General features: G+C 39.4%; 1 protein-coding gene across 4 annotated transcripts in view; it reads right to left on the bottom strand.

The window, feature by feature from the left end:
• LOC124711854 (anoctamin-1-like) overlaps window positions 1-15,496 on the bottom strand; it is a 138,858-nt gene that overhangs the window by 101,002 nt on the left and 22,360 nt on the right. For all 4 annotated transcript variants that reach the window (XR_007005535.1, XM_047242081.1, XM_047242082.1 and 1 more), the window contains 2 exons: window positions 13,057-13,217; window positions 4,356-4,524 (listed from right to left, as the gene is read on the bottom strand). Coding sequence is in view for 3 of the 4 variants with exons in the window: in XM_047242081.1 (XP_047098037.1) it covers window positions 4,356-4,524; window positions 13,057-13,217 (330 nt within the window). In the remaining variant the exon portion in view is untranslated. The remainder of the gene's footprint in view (window positions 1-4,355; window positions 4,525-13,056; window positions 13,218-15,496) is intronic.

The following is a 15,496-nucleotide window of genomic DNA, read 5'->3' as shown; positions in this document are numbered from 1 at the left end:
TAGAATAGAGGAAAGAGAAATCATTGAAATAGTTGAATAAACCAGCACCTTTCATCCCTTTTTTACCGTATTTAAGCACCTTTTCCCTTCCTTTTTCCATCTGAAATTTGTACCTAAGAATCCTAAGCCTGGTTTTAAGATAGGCTCCTGTTGTGTGTGGCCACAAATGGTGGAGTTCAAGTGAGAATTATAGAGTAGTATAAAAATGATCACTTTATTCAATGCTTTTCATGTCAGTTGAATTTAAATGCTGAATGTTGTGTGACAGGCAACAAGCATGTGTTAATCTTCTTTAGAAACTTGGAAAGATTTTCCACCCATTTTCCCAGTCTTCTAACAACACAATCATTTTTGAGAGATTGTGAAGAAATGTATTCCTACATGTCCTCAGTCCATCAGACGGAATTTCAAACTGCGGAGCATAAAGACTATATACAAATATTGAAATTAAATTGTTGAGCACATGGACAAAATTACTGATGATGATACTAATGATTGCAGGACAAGAAACCAGGCTACAGGACAGAAGGGTTTCCTGCAAGATGCAAATTTCCTTTTTCGGTTACATTTTTCAAATACAATCAAGCCTCGTTTTATCATTCTGTACAAGGAATACTGATATGGTGAAAAATACTGAATGCGTGTCTCACTTTGAAGCTACTGTGCAACATGTTAACATCTCACTTGACACAGACAATCACTGGGGACAAAAAGAATCAACTGCAAAACAGAAATTTCTCATGGAATCGAGAATGATGTGTGCATAAGACATCTGCAACTGCATCATAGCTCATGTCAGTGATCATTCAGTTTTAATGGTGACTTGTCAGTTTCACAGCTGTTTGAACCACTGTCATTAATGAAACATCAAATTTTCCCAAAAAAAGAACTGGAATCAGTTGTTAATTTGTTTAAAATAAAGTAATCCGACTTACACTACGGACGACATGTGTTATACAGCCAAAATGATGTCATAAAAGCACCAGATGCTCTGATCTTATTGAACTTCCTATATGGAGGCAACCTGGCAAAAGTTTTTCCTGAAAGAGTTAAATTTCTGCAGATAATTGTGACCCTGCCAACGATGACTAGACAGGCAGAACAATGCTTCTCTGTGCTACAGAGGATGAAAATATTCATCCCCCCCCCCCAGGGCTCATCAGTCTTCTGACTGGTTTGATGCAGCCCGTCATGAATTTCCCTCCTGTGCCAACCTCTTCATCTCAGAGTAACACTTGCAACCTACGTCCTCAATTATCTGCTGGACGTATTCCAATCTCTGCCTCTCTATACAGTTTTTCCCTTATACAGCTCTCTCTAGTACCATGGAAGTCAATCCCTGGTGTCATAACAGAAGTCCTATCATCCTGTGCCTTCTCCTTGTCAGTGTTTTCCACATATTTCTTTCCTCTCCAATTCTGCACAGAACCTCCTCATTCCTTACCTTACCATCCACCTAATTTTCAACATTCGCCTGTAGCAACACATCTCAAATGCTTTGATTCTCTTCTGTTCTGGTTTCCCAACAGTCCACATTTCACTACCGTACAATGCTGTGCTCCACATGTACATTCTCATTCTCAGAAATTTCTTCCTCAAATTAAGGTCTATGTTTGCTACTAGTAGACTTCTCTTGGCCAGAAATTCCCTTTTTGCCAGGGCTAGTCATCTTTTGATGTCCTCTGTGCTCCATCCATCATTGGTTATTTTGCTGCCTAAGTAGCAGAATTCCATAACTTCATATACTTCACAACCATCAATCCTGATAAGTTTTTTGCTGTTCTCGTTTCTGCTACTTCTCATTACTTTCATATTTCTTCAATTTACTCTCATCCATATTCTGTACTCATTAGACTGCCCACTCCATTCAGCAGATCATGTAATTCTTCTTCACTTTCATGTCCAGTGGATCATGTCACTGATCGCTTTCACCTGGAACTTTAATTCCGCTCCTGAATCTTTCCTTTATTTCCATCATTGTTTCTTTGATGTACAGATAAACACCCTTTTTAATCTGAGCATTTTGTTCTTGGTCTTCCACTCTTATTATTCCCTTTTGGTTCTTGTACATATTGTATATTACCCACCTCTCCCTAAAGCTTACTCCTATTTTTCTCAGAATTTAGAACACCTTGCACCATTTAATATTGTCAACTGCTTTTTCTAGGTCGACAAATCCTATGAACGTGTTTTGAGTTTTCTTTAGTCTTGCTTCCATTATCAACTGCAATGTCAGAATTGCCTCTCTGGTGCCTTTACCTTTCCTAAAACCAAACTGGTCATCATCTAACACATCCTCAATTTTGTTTTCCATTTTTCTGTACATTATTTTCGTCAGCAACTTGGATGCATGAGCTGTTAAGCTAATTGTGTGGTAGATCTCATACTTATCAGCTCTTGCAGTCTTCGGAATTGTGTGGATGATATTTTTCTGGATGTCAAATGGTATATTCCCAGAGTCATACATTCTACACACCAACATGAATAGTCATTTTGATACCACTTCTCCTAATGATTTTAGAAATTCTGGTGGAATGTTATCGATCCCTTCTGCCTTATTTGATCTTGAGTCCTCCAAAGCTCTCTTAAATTCTGATTATCATACTGGATCCCCTCTCTCTTCTAAATCGACTCCTGTTTCTTCTTCTATCATATCATACAAATCTGCCCCCTCATAGAGGCCTTCAATATTCTCTTTCCACCTATCTGCTCTCTCCCCTGCAATTAGCAATGGAATTCCGATTGTACTCTTAATGTTACCACCTTTGCTTTTAATTTCAACGAAGATTGTTTTGAGTTTCCTATACACTGAGTCAGTCCTTCCAACTATCATTTCTTCTTCGATTTTTCATGCACCCATTTTGTCTTAGCTTCCCTGTACTTCCTTCATGTGAAATACTATAAGTGAGGACAGGCCTTGTGTGCTTTTGATGCATTCTGTTGAAGAAGAGGAACGAGAACGTTACTGAATTGTCCAAATTTCAACAAAATGGTCATAGATCATTTTGCAGCACAGAAGGGGAGACAAACTGATTTACTCTATAAACAAACGAATTAAGTTACGCAAACCATGCATTAACAGCTGATGACAACCAATTTCTTTGTTGTAACTACATATTTATCCTACTAAATGAAGTGCATAAAAAAGGATGGTAACATGTTTATCCACTGATGTCCCATTTTCCAACACTTTAGACCACAAACCATGCAAAAAATTGTGTTCTGGAGAGATCTTTAATAATCTGTATCACTTAAAGTGGATATGTTCATAACATACAAGTATTAAATATGAAAACCAACAAGACAGTTAACTTCACAGACATTTTAATCAGCATCATAGTTTCCTGGTTTTCTTCTGTCAGCTAATCACGGAACAAGACCTGCAATGTCACAGATATGTTGCAGACTGAACATACACAAAATATTCAACACCTGAAGTTTAGAAATGAGTCTCCACAATATTTCTATTAGTATAATTTGTTGCGATATAGTGTCAAGAAATATGACGTCGGTGCATAAATATGCTTGCTAACTGTAGATATTATCTTGGAGTTAGCTTTTAGTGTTATTTCGTAGTTGATTATAGAACAGAAAGAAGATACAGTAAGTAAACTTTTGGCTATATTGCCCACTGCCCCCTGAAATCTTGATCTTGGTGACAGATTGATCTGCAGTGCAACCTTAGCTCTAGGTTAGTTTTGTCGAATAAATGTCACAGCCTTCCTCAGCATGGAAGCCAAAAGCCACAGTTGGTTTTTGAAGCATTAGAGGTCATCCATGTAATTATGTTATACTGTATATGAACTTTATCCTCCTGTGTAAATCTCTTTCCTGTTGTAACTGTTATGACTACTATATAAAGCAAAGAGAGAAAATAAAGAGATTTATCTGCACTTTAATTCTATCAAAAGCCATTTCTAATTGAAATTTTTTTTATTAAATAACATAAAATGTGAATGTATGAAAATGCCTACTTTTCACCTGCTGATACTACAGTTGTTGGGAGTTCCAAACAGATGTGTACAAGCATTTAAACACACACTCAGTCTTAAGATTGTGAAAGCAATGAATATTATACTGGCAGTTGGAAGCAAAAATGGAAAGTTTTCACACCACCATATTACAGTAAAAAAATTGAATATTTGGACAAGGATGTGTGGAGAGAGAGACACTCACTCACTCACTCACTCACTCACTCACTCACTCACTCACTCACTCACTCACACACACTCACACTCAAGCTCCCTCTCAATCTCACTCTCTCACCTTTACTTTGTTCTTCAGGTGTACTCATCACATATTTTTGCTTTAATCAGTAGAACTGTCAACAAGTGTTACACAGAAGAGCAACTCACATCATGCAGAGGATATGCTGCAACGTAAGCTGCTTCTGCAATGAGTCTTTCAATACCAAATGCAAAGTCATCATGTTCAGCTTCTGAGAAACGGTTGCGATCAAGTATGAACTGCACAATACGTGAATGGATGGCTGGTGTAAAAAACCCAGGTGCCTTTATATCAAACCTGCAAAAACAAAGAACCATAAAACATTACACTGACCTATAACATTCATTTGCATAATCTTGTAATATTAATTTCAACACAGTAAAACTGATGACTAAAATGTGTAACAAGTGTAAAACATCTCAGTTTTCTAACATTCATATTTTGATTCCTACAAAGACTGACTGTTATGAAAGAAACATATTTAGAAAGTAAAGAGAAATGGATGAAATTATCACATTTTATCAAATCACTTTGCCCTTTTTTGGAATCTGTAATGTACTAGGTTAAAAAGGGCTAAATACCCTCACAAATTATGGTTGGAACAGTTTATTAGTGAACGGATTCTCTGAAATGATTGCACTGAGGCTGAATCTTGAGCGTGTATGTTTAAAATTCGTTTAAAATTTCATGAAACATGTAAAATCAGAGGATTACTATACTGACTCTTCGGCTTAAATCTGAAGCTGACAAAGCACTTGGTAAAAAATTCAAAGGAATATTAATACAGATACAATCATACAATTAATTTATACTGAAGGCAATTACTGCATTTGAATATTGCATCTGTAGTGCCTCAGTCCAAACAAAATAAACTGATCCTAGCTGACACATGTGCCTCTCTTAAGCAGTCACTGAATTACACTAACCTTGGCTGTGGGTGTGTATAATGTTTGCAATGAAACACCCTAGTACCATAGCACACAACAAGCCTGTACAATCATTGGGGAAGAGGACATCATGAACTGGATTTGGTGACTGGATGTGTCAAGAGGTGCAACACAGTAGAGCAGCAATACAACAATGAACTGGGCAACAAGTATTTGATAACAATATATCTCAAAATGGCATGTTCAGCAGATGCCAGGTTTCTCAGTAGGCATCTGTGTTACCCCAGTTTCAGACAGGTTCATCAGCAGAAACAACTCAACCGGAAAATGCACTTCATTACAACAGCTCACTACTGGAAAATCTGCCTGTCAGAAAAATCCTAATCTCCATTGTTCCCTGTGAAGAAGTATGTACACAGCTAGCACTGAGAGCATTACATTATGATCTACTGTCTAGGATGGTAATAGAAAATGTACTAGGGGGGACCCAAAAGAAACCGAACTCCGAGGGCGCTGCCACTCGTAGACGTAGTGCAGGGTTCTCACGCTAGATGGTGTTAGTAGAGACCTTCATGAAACAGCTGTGCAGACGGTGTCAGTGTAGAGCTGAATGTGGAAGTGTGGTATTGTGTTTCTCTGACTGTTGGCGGGTTACCCCTGCGAAGTCATTATGGCAACTTTAAAAGAACAAAGAGTGTGTGTGACATTTTGTTTCCTGCTTAAAAAAACTGCAATGGAGACACATCAAATGCTTCAGGAAGCTTTCCAGGAGGACGCTATGAGCCACACACAGGTTTTCAAGTGGTTTGGGCACTTTAAATGTGGTGAGATTTGTGTTGAGGAGGGGGAGGAGGGGGGATAGCAGGGTGGGGTGGGAGATGGTAAAGTATTGCTGGGAGCATGCGGGGACGAAGTGGAGAGGAGGGTAGGTAGGTGCAATCAGGAGGCTGGACAGAAGATGGGAGAAGGGGAGGTTTGCGGAAAAGTAGAGAAGTAGAAAGACTGCATCGGTGGAACAGAGGACTGTGTAGTGCTGGAATGAGAACAGGGATGGTGCTCGGTAGGTAAGGACAATGACTAACAAAGGCTGAGACCAGAAGGGTTACAGGAATGTAGGCACGCTCAGCAACAAGGTGGTCCACTTGTTTCTTGGCCACAGTTTGTCACTGGCCATTCATGTGGACAGACAGCTTGTTGGTTGTCAAGCCCACATAGAATGCAGCACAATGGTTGCAGCTTAGCTTGTAGATCACCTAGATTCACAGGTACATCTACATCTACATCTACATTGATACTCCGCAAGCCACCCAACGGTGTGTGGCGGAGGGCACCTTACGTGCCACTGTCATTACCTCCCTTTCCTGTTCCAGTCGCGTATGGTTCGCGGGAAGAACGACTGTCTGAAAGCCTCCGTGCGCGCTCTAATCTCTCTAATTTTACATTCGTGATCTCCTCGGGAAGTATAAGTAGGGGGAAGCAATATATTCGATACCTCATCCAGAAACGCATCCTCTCGAAACCTGGCGAGCAAGCTACACCGCGATGCAGAGCGCCTCTCTTGCAGAGTCTGCCACTTGAGTTTATTAAACATCTCCGTAACGCTATCACGGTTACCAAATAACCCAGTGACGAAACGCGCCGCTCTTCTTTGGATCTTCTCTATCTCCTCCGTCAACCCGACCTGGTACGGATCCCACACTGATGAGCAATACTCAAGTATAGGTCGAACGAGTGTTTTGTAAGCCACCTCCTTTGTTGATGGACTACATTTTCTAAGCACTCTCCCAATGAATCTCAACCTGGTACCCGCCTTACCAACAATTAGTTTTATATGATCATTCCACTTCAAATCGTTCCGTACGCATACTCCCAGATATTTTACAGAAGTAACTGCTACCAGTGTTTGTTCCGCTATCATATAATCATACAATAAAGGATCCTTCTTTCTATGTATTCGCAATACATTACATTTGTCTATGTTAAGGGTCAGTTGCCACTCCCTGCACCAAGTGCCTATCCGCTGCAGATCTTCCTGTATTTCGCTACAATTTTCTAATGCAGCAACTTCTCTGTATACTACAGCATCATCCGCGAAAAGCCGCATGGAACTTCCGACACTATCTACTAAGTCATTTATATATATTGTGAAAAGCAATGGTCCCATAACACTCCCCTGTGGCACGCCAGAGGTTACTTTAATGTCTGTAGACGTCTCTCCATTGATAACAACATGCTGTGTTCTGTTTGCCAAAAACTCCTCAATCCAGCCACACAGCTGGTCTGATATTCCGTAGGCTCTTACTTTGCTTATCAGGCGACAGTGCGGAACTGTATCGAACGCCTTCCGGAAGTCAAGAAAAATAGCATCTACCTGGGAGCCTGTATCTAATATTTTCTGGGTCTCATGAACAAATAAGGCGAGTTGGGTCTCACACGATCGCTGTTTCCGGAATCCATGTTGATTCCTACATAGTAGATTCTGGGTTTCCAGAAATGACATGATACGCGAGCAAAAAACATGTTCTAAAATTCTACAAGAGATCGACATAAGAGATATAGGTCTATAGTTTTGCGCATCTGCTCGACGACCCTTCTTGAAGACTGGGACTATCTGTGCTCTTTTCCAATCATTTGGAACCCTCCGTTCCTCTAGAGACTTGCGGTACACGGCTGTTAGAAGGGGGGCAAGTTCTTTCGCGTACTCTGTATAGAATCGAATTGGTATCCCGTCAGGTCCAGTGGACTTTCCTCTATTGAGTGATTCCAGTTGCTTTTCTATTCCTTGGACACTTATTTCGATGTCAGCCATTTTTTCGTTTGTGCGAGGATTTAGAGAAGGAACTGCAGTGCGGTCTTCCTCTGTGAAACAGCTTTGGAAAAAGGTGTTTAGTATTTCAGCTTTACGCGTGTCATCCTCTGTTTCAATGCCATCATCATCCCGTAGTGTCTGGATATGCTGTTTCGAGCCACTTACTGATTTAACGTAAGACCAGAACTTCCTAGGATTTTCTGTCAAGTCGGTACATAGAATTTTACTTTCGAATTCAATGAACGCTTCACGCATAGCCCTCCTTACGCTAACTTTGACATCGTTTAGCTTCTGTTTGTCTGAGAGGTTTTGGCTGCGTTTAAACTTGGAGTGGAGCTCTCTTTGCTTTCGCAGTAGTTTCCTAACTTTGTTGTTGTACCACGGTGGGTTTTTCCCGTCCCTCACAGTTTTACTCGGCACGTACCTGTCTAAAACGCATTTTACGATTGCCTTGAACTTTTTCCATAAACACTCAACATTGTCAGTGTCGGAACAGAAATTTTCGTTTTGATCTGTTAGGTAGTCTGAAATCTGCCTTCTATTACTCTTGCTAAACAGATAAACCTTCCTCCCTTTTTTTATATTCCTATTAACTTCCATATTCAGGGATGCTGCAACGGCCTTATGATCACTGATTCCCTGTTCTGTACATACAGATTCGAAAAGTTCGGGTCTGTTTGTTATCAGTAGGTCCAATATGTTATCTCCACGAGTCGGTTCTCTGTTTAATTGCTCGAGGTAGCCCTGTCTTTGGTGGGATAGGTGATGTTTGTGATCAGACTGGAGTAGGTGGTGGTGTGAAGATGTATGGGACAAGTCATGATGTAGGTCTATTGCAGGGATATGAGCCATGAGGCACAGGGTTGGGAGTAGAGGTTGTGTAGGGATGGATGGGGATATTGTGTAGGTTCGGTGGATGGCTGAATACTCCTGTGGGAGGGGTGGGAAGGATAGAGGGTAGGACATCTCTCATTTCAGGGCACAATGAGAGGTAGTTGGATGCAGGTGGGAACTCTCCCTGCAGTACATCTTACATTCCCGTAACCCTCCTAGCTTCAACCTTTGTTAGTCGTTGTCCTTACCAACTAGCCCCTTTCTTGTTCCCGTTCCAGTACTACAAGACCCTATATTCCACAAATGCACCCAGTCTTTTTACTTCTCTCCTTTTCCGCTACTACCTCCCTCCCTCCACCCTTTCTTCCCATCTTGCGTCTAGCCTCCTGACTGCACCTAACTGCCCTACTCTCCCTTTCATCTCCTCACACTCCCAGCAACACTTTACTGTCCCTCACCCCACCCTGCTATCCCTCCCCTCCCTGCTCCAGCCTGCTCCTTACCCCCACCTGTTTGCCTCTCCCGTTGCTACTGCTTGCTGTCTGGCTCCGGTTTCCAGAGACTGTGCTCACGTGTGTGTGTGAGTTGCATTTGCGTGAGTGTGTGTGGGCGCGCATGATAATGTGTGCATGTGGGTATGGGTGTTGTCTATTTTTGACAAATATCTTGTTGGCCGAAAGCTAACTTTCTGACAGTCCTTTTCTTGTGTCTTACTGTGACTCAGTATGTCTGCTATAAGGGTAGTAGCAACTACACTCTTCATTATACTGTTGCATTCCATCCTGGATTTTCCGTTGTTGTTGATGTTGTTGTTGTTATTGCTGCTGACGTGGTGGTGTTGTAACCACAGGTAAGTGAAGTGGTAATTGCTGTCCATTCACTAGAATGACAAGACTGGAGAGCTAAACTGCCAACATGAATATGTGATTGTAATCTTAAAGGTGATGTCATGGCATTCAGTTCTCTAGCAATCTTGCGACTTGTCAAACAATAACATATGTACTACCTGAGATTGGATAACTGCATTTCATGTAGCACAATGAACTGTCCTTAAAGAAAATAACCATTTTGGTTAGTCCAATAAAGTGAAATGTACTTCAGAAATTCACACACTCCTATCTAGACAAAAAAATTTCTTTCTTTCCTTATATTAAAATAAATAAATAAAAACTGAAGTCAACTATAAATAATAACTGAGGTCAACTACAGAATCCCTTAAATGTTGGTAATGTAAATTCCACACAATGAATCATACATTAAGCAATAAGGTCACACACAACAGACATCCTATATTGGGTAATATTAATTGTGCTATTCATGATGGGGAAAATTCAGTTGGTTATTTTCTTTGCTGGTCAAACACAGGAAAGTTAGCATCAGCATCAATATTTGCAAAGCAAAGCTGTACTTTCCATACAAATTCTTAATGCTTTCACACAATTACTAAAATTTAACACCAATAGTGCAATTGAGGTGTTCTGTAAAATGCCAACTTAAACGAAACTGGAATCAGTCAGCAAATCTTACATATTATACCATCATGTCATATATTCTGAAACGCCAATATATAGTTTAAACACTTTTGGGAGATGACTGTCAACAGCCATTAAGTAATGTATAAAATGCACATTTGAACTGGTTTTGGTCTTTGACCATCTTCATGGATGAGGTTTAAAATGGTTTAAGCCACATTTTGCATTAGTCATTACTTAAAATATGTAGTGCAGGCCATGAATGTAAATATATGACTATCAAAGCAAGCATACCAAAACTAAATGTGTACAGAGCAGTACTGTTCTGTATACATTTAGTATTCATATGTTTGCTTTTAAAGTCTCGTGTCGTATATTTACATCCATATCATGCATGACATATTCTAAGTAATGGGAAACGCAATATGGTGGCTTAAGCCAATTTAACCCTCTTCCGTGAAGATGGTCCAAGACCAAAACTGGTTGATATCTGGGTTTAAAATAAAAAGAACTGATGGTTCAAATATGCATATTATACATATTTCGTTTACATTTGACTGAAATGTTGTTTATGTATGAGGGCCTGAAATGAATAGTAAAGCTATTTACAAAGTTTGTTGCTCAGTATGAAGAAGAATTAAGTGATATGCTGAATGGAATGAAAAGTATAATGAGTACAGAATACCGATTGAGAGTAAATTGAAGAAAGACTAAAGTAATGAGAAGTAGCAGAAATGAGAACAGCAAGAAAATTAACATCAGGATTGATGGTTGTGAAGTAGATGAAGTTATGGAATTCTGCTAACTAGGCAGCAAAATAACCAATGACGGATGGAGCACGGAGGACATCAAAAGAAGACTAACCCTGGCAGAAAGAGCATTTCTGGCCAAGAGAAGTCTACTGGTAGCAAACATAAACCTTCATTTGAGGAAGAAATTTCTGATAATGTACATCTGGAGCACAACATTGTATGGTAGTAAGCATGGACTGTGGGAAAACCAGAACAGAAGAGAATTAAATCATTGGAGATGTGTTGCTACAAGCGAATTGTGAAAATTAGGTGGATGATAAGGTAAGGAATGAGGAGGTTCTGCGCAGAATCGAAGAGGAAAGGAATATGTGGAAAACACTGACAAGGAGAAGGGACAGGATGATAGGACATCTGTTAAGACATCAGGGAATAACATCTGAAGTACTAGAGGGAGCTGTGGAGGGCAAAAACTGTAGAGGAAGGCAGAGATTGGAATAAATACAGAAAATAATTGAGGATGTAGGTTGCAAGTGCTACTCTGAGATGAAGAGATTGGCACAAGAGAGGAATTTGTGATGGGCCACGTCAAACCAGTCGGAAGACTGATGAGTTGGGTGCCCATGGGGAAAAAAACACTTAAACCTCACCAGCCCTTTTCCTTCACTCCTCTTTCTTCCCCTTCAACCCCTCTGCCAGAAGAAGAAGCCACTGGTCCTGAAAGCTTGTAAATATCCATATCCTTACGTGTGTGTTCTCCTGTTGTCACTTGGCGAGTGTATTTTTTATCTGTCCAATTACTTTTTCAAACATTGCTTTAATGTCAATTAAGTTGTCAAAGAATTGACCCTTCAAGTGAATTTCTGCACTTTCATCATTTTCTGGTAGGTTTGCATTGATAACATACACTCTCATTACCTGCAATGATTTTTTTTCCAGAAAAGAATTGCTCGCCTTTTGCACTGTAATTGATTTACAACAGGCATCCAAGTGCCGTCATTTCTGTTGGGGAGTCAAGGTGTGTTGGACAAAACATTGCACACACTTTTCCCTTCTTCAAAAATTCTGGAGAATGTTGAACACTTGATTTAAAGATGTTGCACCATTATTTGTGACAGCAATGTTGACACACTGCAGTTGCATGTCCATTACATACCACTCACATCTCACAACTGACTGACTGACTGAATGCACATATGTTATTTACAGTTATTAGTTCAAGGTGCAACAGTAGTTACTATACTGAAGTCATTTATATGCCAGGAATAAAACCAGTCTCAGAATTTTCTGGCTGGATGGTGTATGATGTGCTGTTGGCTTTGTTTTGATGTTGCTGATAGTGATGGTGATGGTGGTGATGGCAAGACAAAGACATTAAGATTTTGAATCTGAGTGTAGTATCTTAACCATTCTGCTCCACTGATTGGAAACTATTTCAAGGAATATATTACTACAGAGCAGCTGTTCCTCCAACATACTATTACTGGTTGGCATTGGAGGTATTGTTATTAACAGTGGTACAATTTTCATCCTCTGCCAATCATCATCTTTTGGTTTAAGAAGCACAAATTTATTACATGGATCTATCCTTGTCTGCTTAATGGATGAGTACAATCCTCAATCGGTTAATCATTGAATGAGTGATAGTGTGCCAATATGAAGAATTCTGGTAAAGTGCCTTAGCAAATTGGCATTAGCCATTACCATTAACACTGCATGTCACCTAGTATACAAGAGTGTACTAGGATACAACTGTGATGAACATTTTAAGAGGATCTTTATCTGGAGATAATATGTGAAAAAAGCTTCACAATGATGACAAACAAAATGCTATATTACTGTGTGTGTGTGTGTGTGTGTGTGTGTGTGTGTGTGTGTGTGTGTGTGTGTGTGTGTGTGTGTGCGCAAGCGCGTCTGCATGCACGAGCCATACGTGGGTGGGGGTGGCTGGCTAGGAAAAGAGGTTAAGAGTTGGTTGAGACTTTACAAAGAAGGAGTATTTATTATTTCTCTATTAGGATAATGCTAAGACACATAAACAGAGGAAAAACCATGTGCACAGAGTAGTACATACTCACAAGTACTCCCGGTCTCTGCTGTAAACAGCTGTATAACGCTGGTTGGATTTAGGAAAAAGTGTTGGATCCACTTTAAGAGGAGCTGTAGCACGAGCAGCTAACGAAGTGACTCCATCCAAAATGTTGTGCGTTTTCTGATGAACTTCTTGCAGTGCTGGGATCTGTTGCATAGTACAATGACAAATTAATTTTTTCCCATACAGGTGTAAGATTCATTGAATGCTATAAACAAACTAATTTCTTCAAATTAATAAAACAAGAATTACACATTCTTTTGGCACTATGAACTTGGAGGCAGCACGAGAGATTATAGGTTTTCTGGGGCCACAGTGTTACATGAATACTTTTATTTCACTGTCACTGTAACATAACGATGCTATCTATTAAGTATTAAAATGTGATAGAACTTCTTTTCATGTATTCTTTAAATTGTAAATGAGATCAAGCAAAAATATTTCTTTAATAGCATTGAACAAGTAAGAAAGAGATACTCAGAAAATGTCAAAGGTAAGTTAAGTCTGAAGACCTAATATTTTAGGTTACTTTCTTGTTGATGCTACAGAAAAGACACTGTCTTCCTCCACCTGTGTGTGTCAGACTTTTCTCCAAATCAGAAACCTATACAAGGTATCTGGAAATTCCCATTACAAACATCTAAGACTTGTAGATGGGAGTGAGTACATAACACCATTTCTGTGCTAGAATCATACGAAAACATACTGTTAATGGGGGCCACTTTTACAAGAATTTATTAAGCATGACCCCGTACACCACTTGTTTTACAAGTCCACTCATTTTTAACCAAAGAAACAAAAAAGAAACTTAATCAGTTATCACAAACACACTTCCAATTCGGGTTTGCAGTGTTTACTTGTAGCACCACAGTCAATCCTGGTGACAGTGAAGGTACCCCTTTCTCAAAGCTGTTGTGTAATTGAGGCAAAAAGGGTATGCAATGTGCAATGGAGTCAGATGTTGTGAATAACAATATTGATAAAGGTGACGAGCAGCTCCTCCATTACCAGGAGCTTCACCATACAGAAGGATCATGTTGGTATATTCTGCAAATGTGTACACAAACATGCTGCTCTAACACTCACAGACATGTTAACAAGGCTTGAACTAGGTCAAAAATATAGGACAGATGTCAAATGATACTAGTCTATTCAATGTAAGCAAGCCCCACCATAACTACCCTGCTGCATACCTAACTAGAAAAAAATGTTTTTAAATGACTGTCTAGCACAGAAACGTTACATTTCCAGACATGGATTCCAATTCAAAATATTTTTTACTTGCTCCCCTCTAGACGTCTGTAACGGGAATTTCAGAACATCCTGTATATTTACTATATTTACTTTTAACTTCCCTTTTACATTAGCATTATTGTTTATTTTATATCCTGATAAACCAACCTAAGGTTCAGATTGTTTTCACAAGTCAGTCAACATTCTATGATGGTTTTCAATGGTCCACTATTTGCTTCATCTGACAATCACATAAGCAGATTTCACTACCTCACTGTTAAGAGCAGAGCAACAATTGGAAATAGCAGCGAACTGAAGACTTTTAAGCTAAATAGTAGCAGGATGCCCATTTTTATTTAACTCACCCATTCAGTCAAAAACATTTTTTTGCTTTCAGACAGACTAAATTTATGTTACATTTACAGGCATTCTACAATTCCTGTACTAGATATATTTCATTGAAAAATTGTGTCAAGGACAAAAGAACAGGATCTTTCATTGCTCTTCTTTTCAGTCTTTAGGTGATTCACTGGATGGTCAAAAATAATGAACTGAAGTCCTTTCACTACAAACAGAAAAATAAAGCTACACAACTGGAGTGGTAGTGGTAAGTATTTTGTGAATGAATATTAAAACTGTGTGTTTGATCAGGACTCAAACCCAGATCCTAGACTATAACAGGTAATGCTTTTACGAATTTAGCAGCCATGTTCAGTGCCTTTAATCCATCAATAATTCCCCTCTACTTTCCAAATGCCGTAGATGGCCCCTTTCATGCCTTGCAGGATTAGCACTATAGAGGGTGGTTTGGCCACATTATAGGGGTTGTTTCCAAAATGTATTTTTCACTCCATATCAGAGTTTATACTAAAAATTCTGTGAGTTTAAGGATCAATAGCTGGCTGAAACCAGTCTCTATTTCCTTGCATTTTGCAGGTATACTACCTTCTCAGTTATTCATGTGGGCAGTATTAGTGGTTGCAAGTGAATGAGTGCCACAGAATTACCCTATTCTTTCGCAATTAAGTTTCTGTTGGCAAAGGCAAAGTCTCTCACACAACAAACAACTCCACTTGTTCCCAACACTTCATTACCACTGCCATGATAACCAAGATTTACTTATTCTGCAATTTTTTCTTCAATTTATTACACACTTCATTTCTAACACCTAAAATTTTATAAAGCTTGTGAGC

The sequence above is a fragment of the Schistocerca piceifrons genome, chromosome 8, assembly GCF_021461385.2.
Source record: "Schistocerca piceifrons isolate TAMUIC-IGC-003096 chromosome 8, iqSchPice1.1, whole genome shotgun sequence".
Classification (NCBI taxonomy): domain Eukaryota; kingdom Metazoa; phylum Arthropoda; class Insecta; order Orthoptera; family Acrididae; genus Schistocerca; species Schistocerca piceifrons.
The sequence above is the reverse complement of the archived record's forward strand: the minus strand, read 5'-3'. Positions and strand labels throughout refer to the sequence as shown.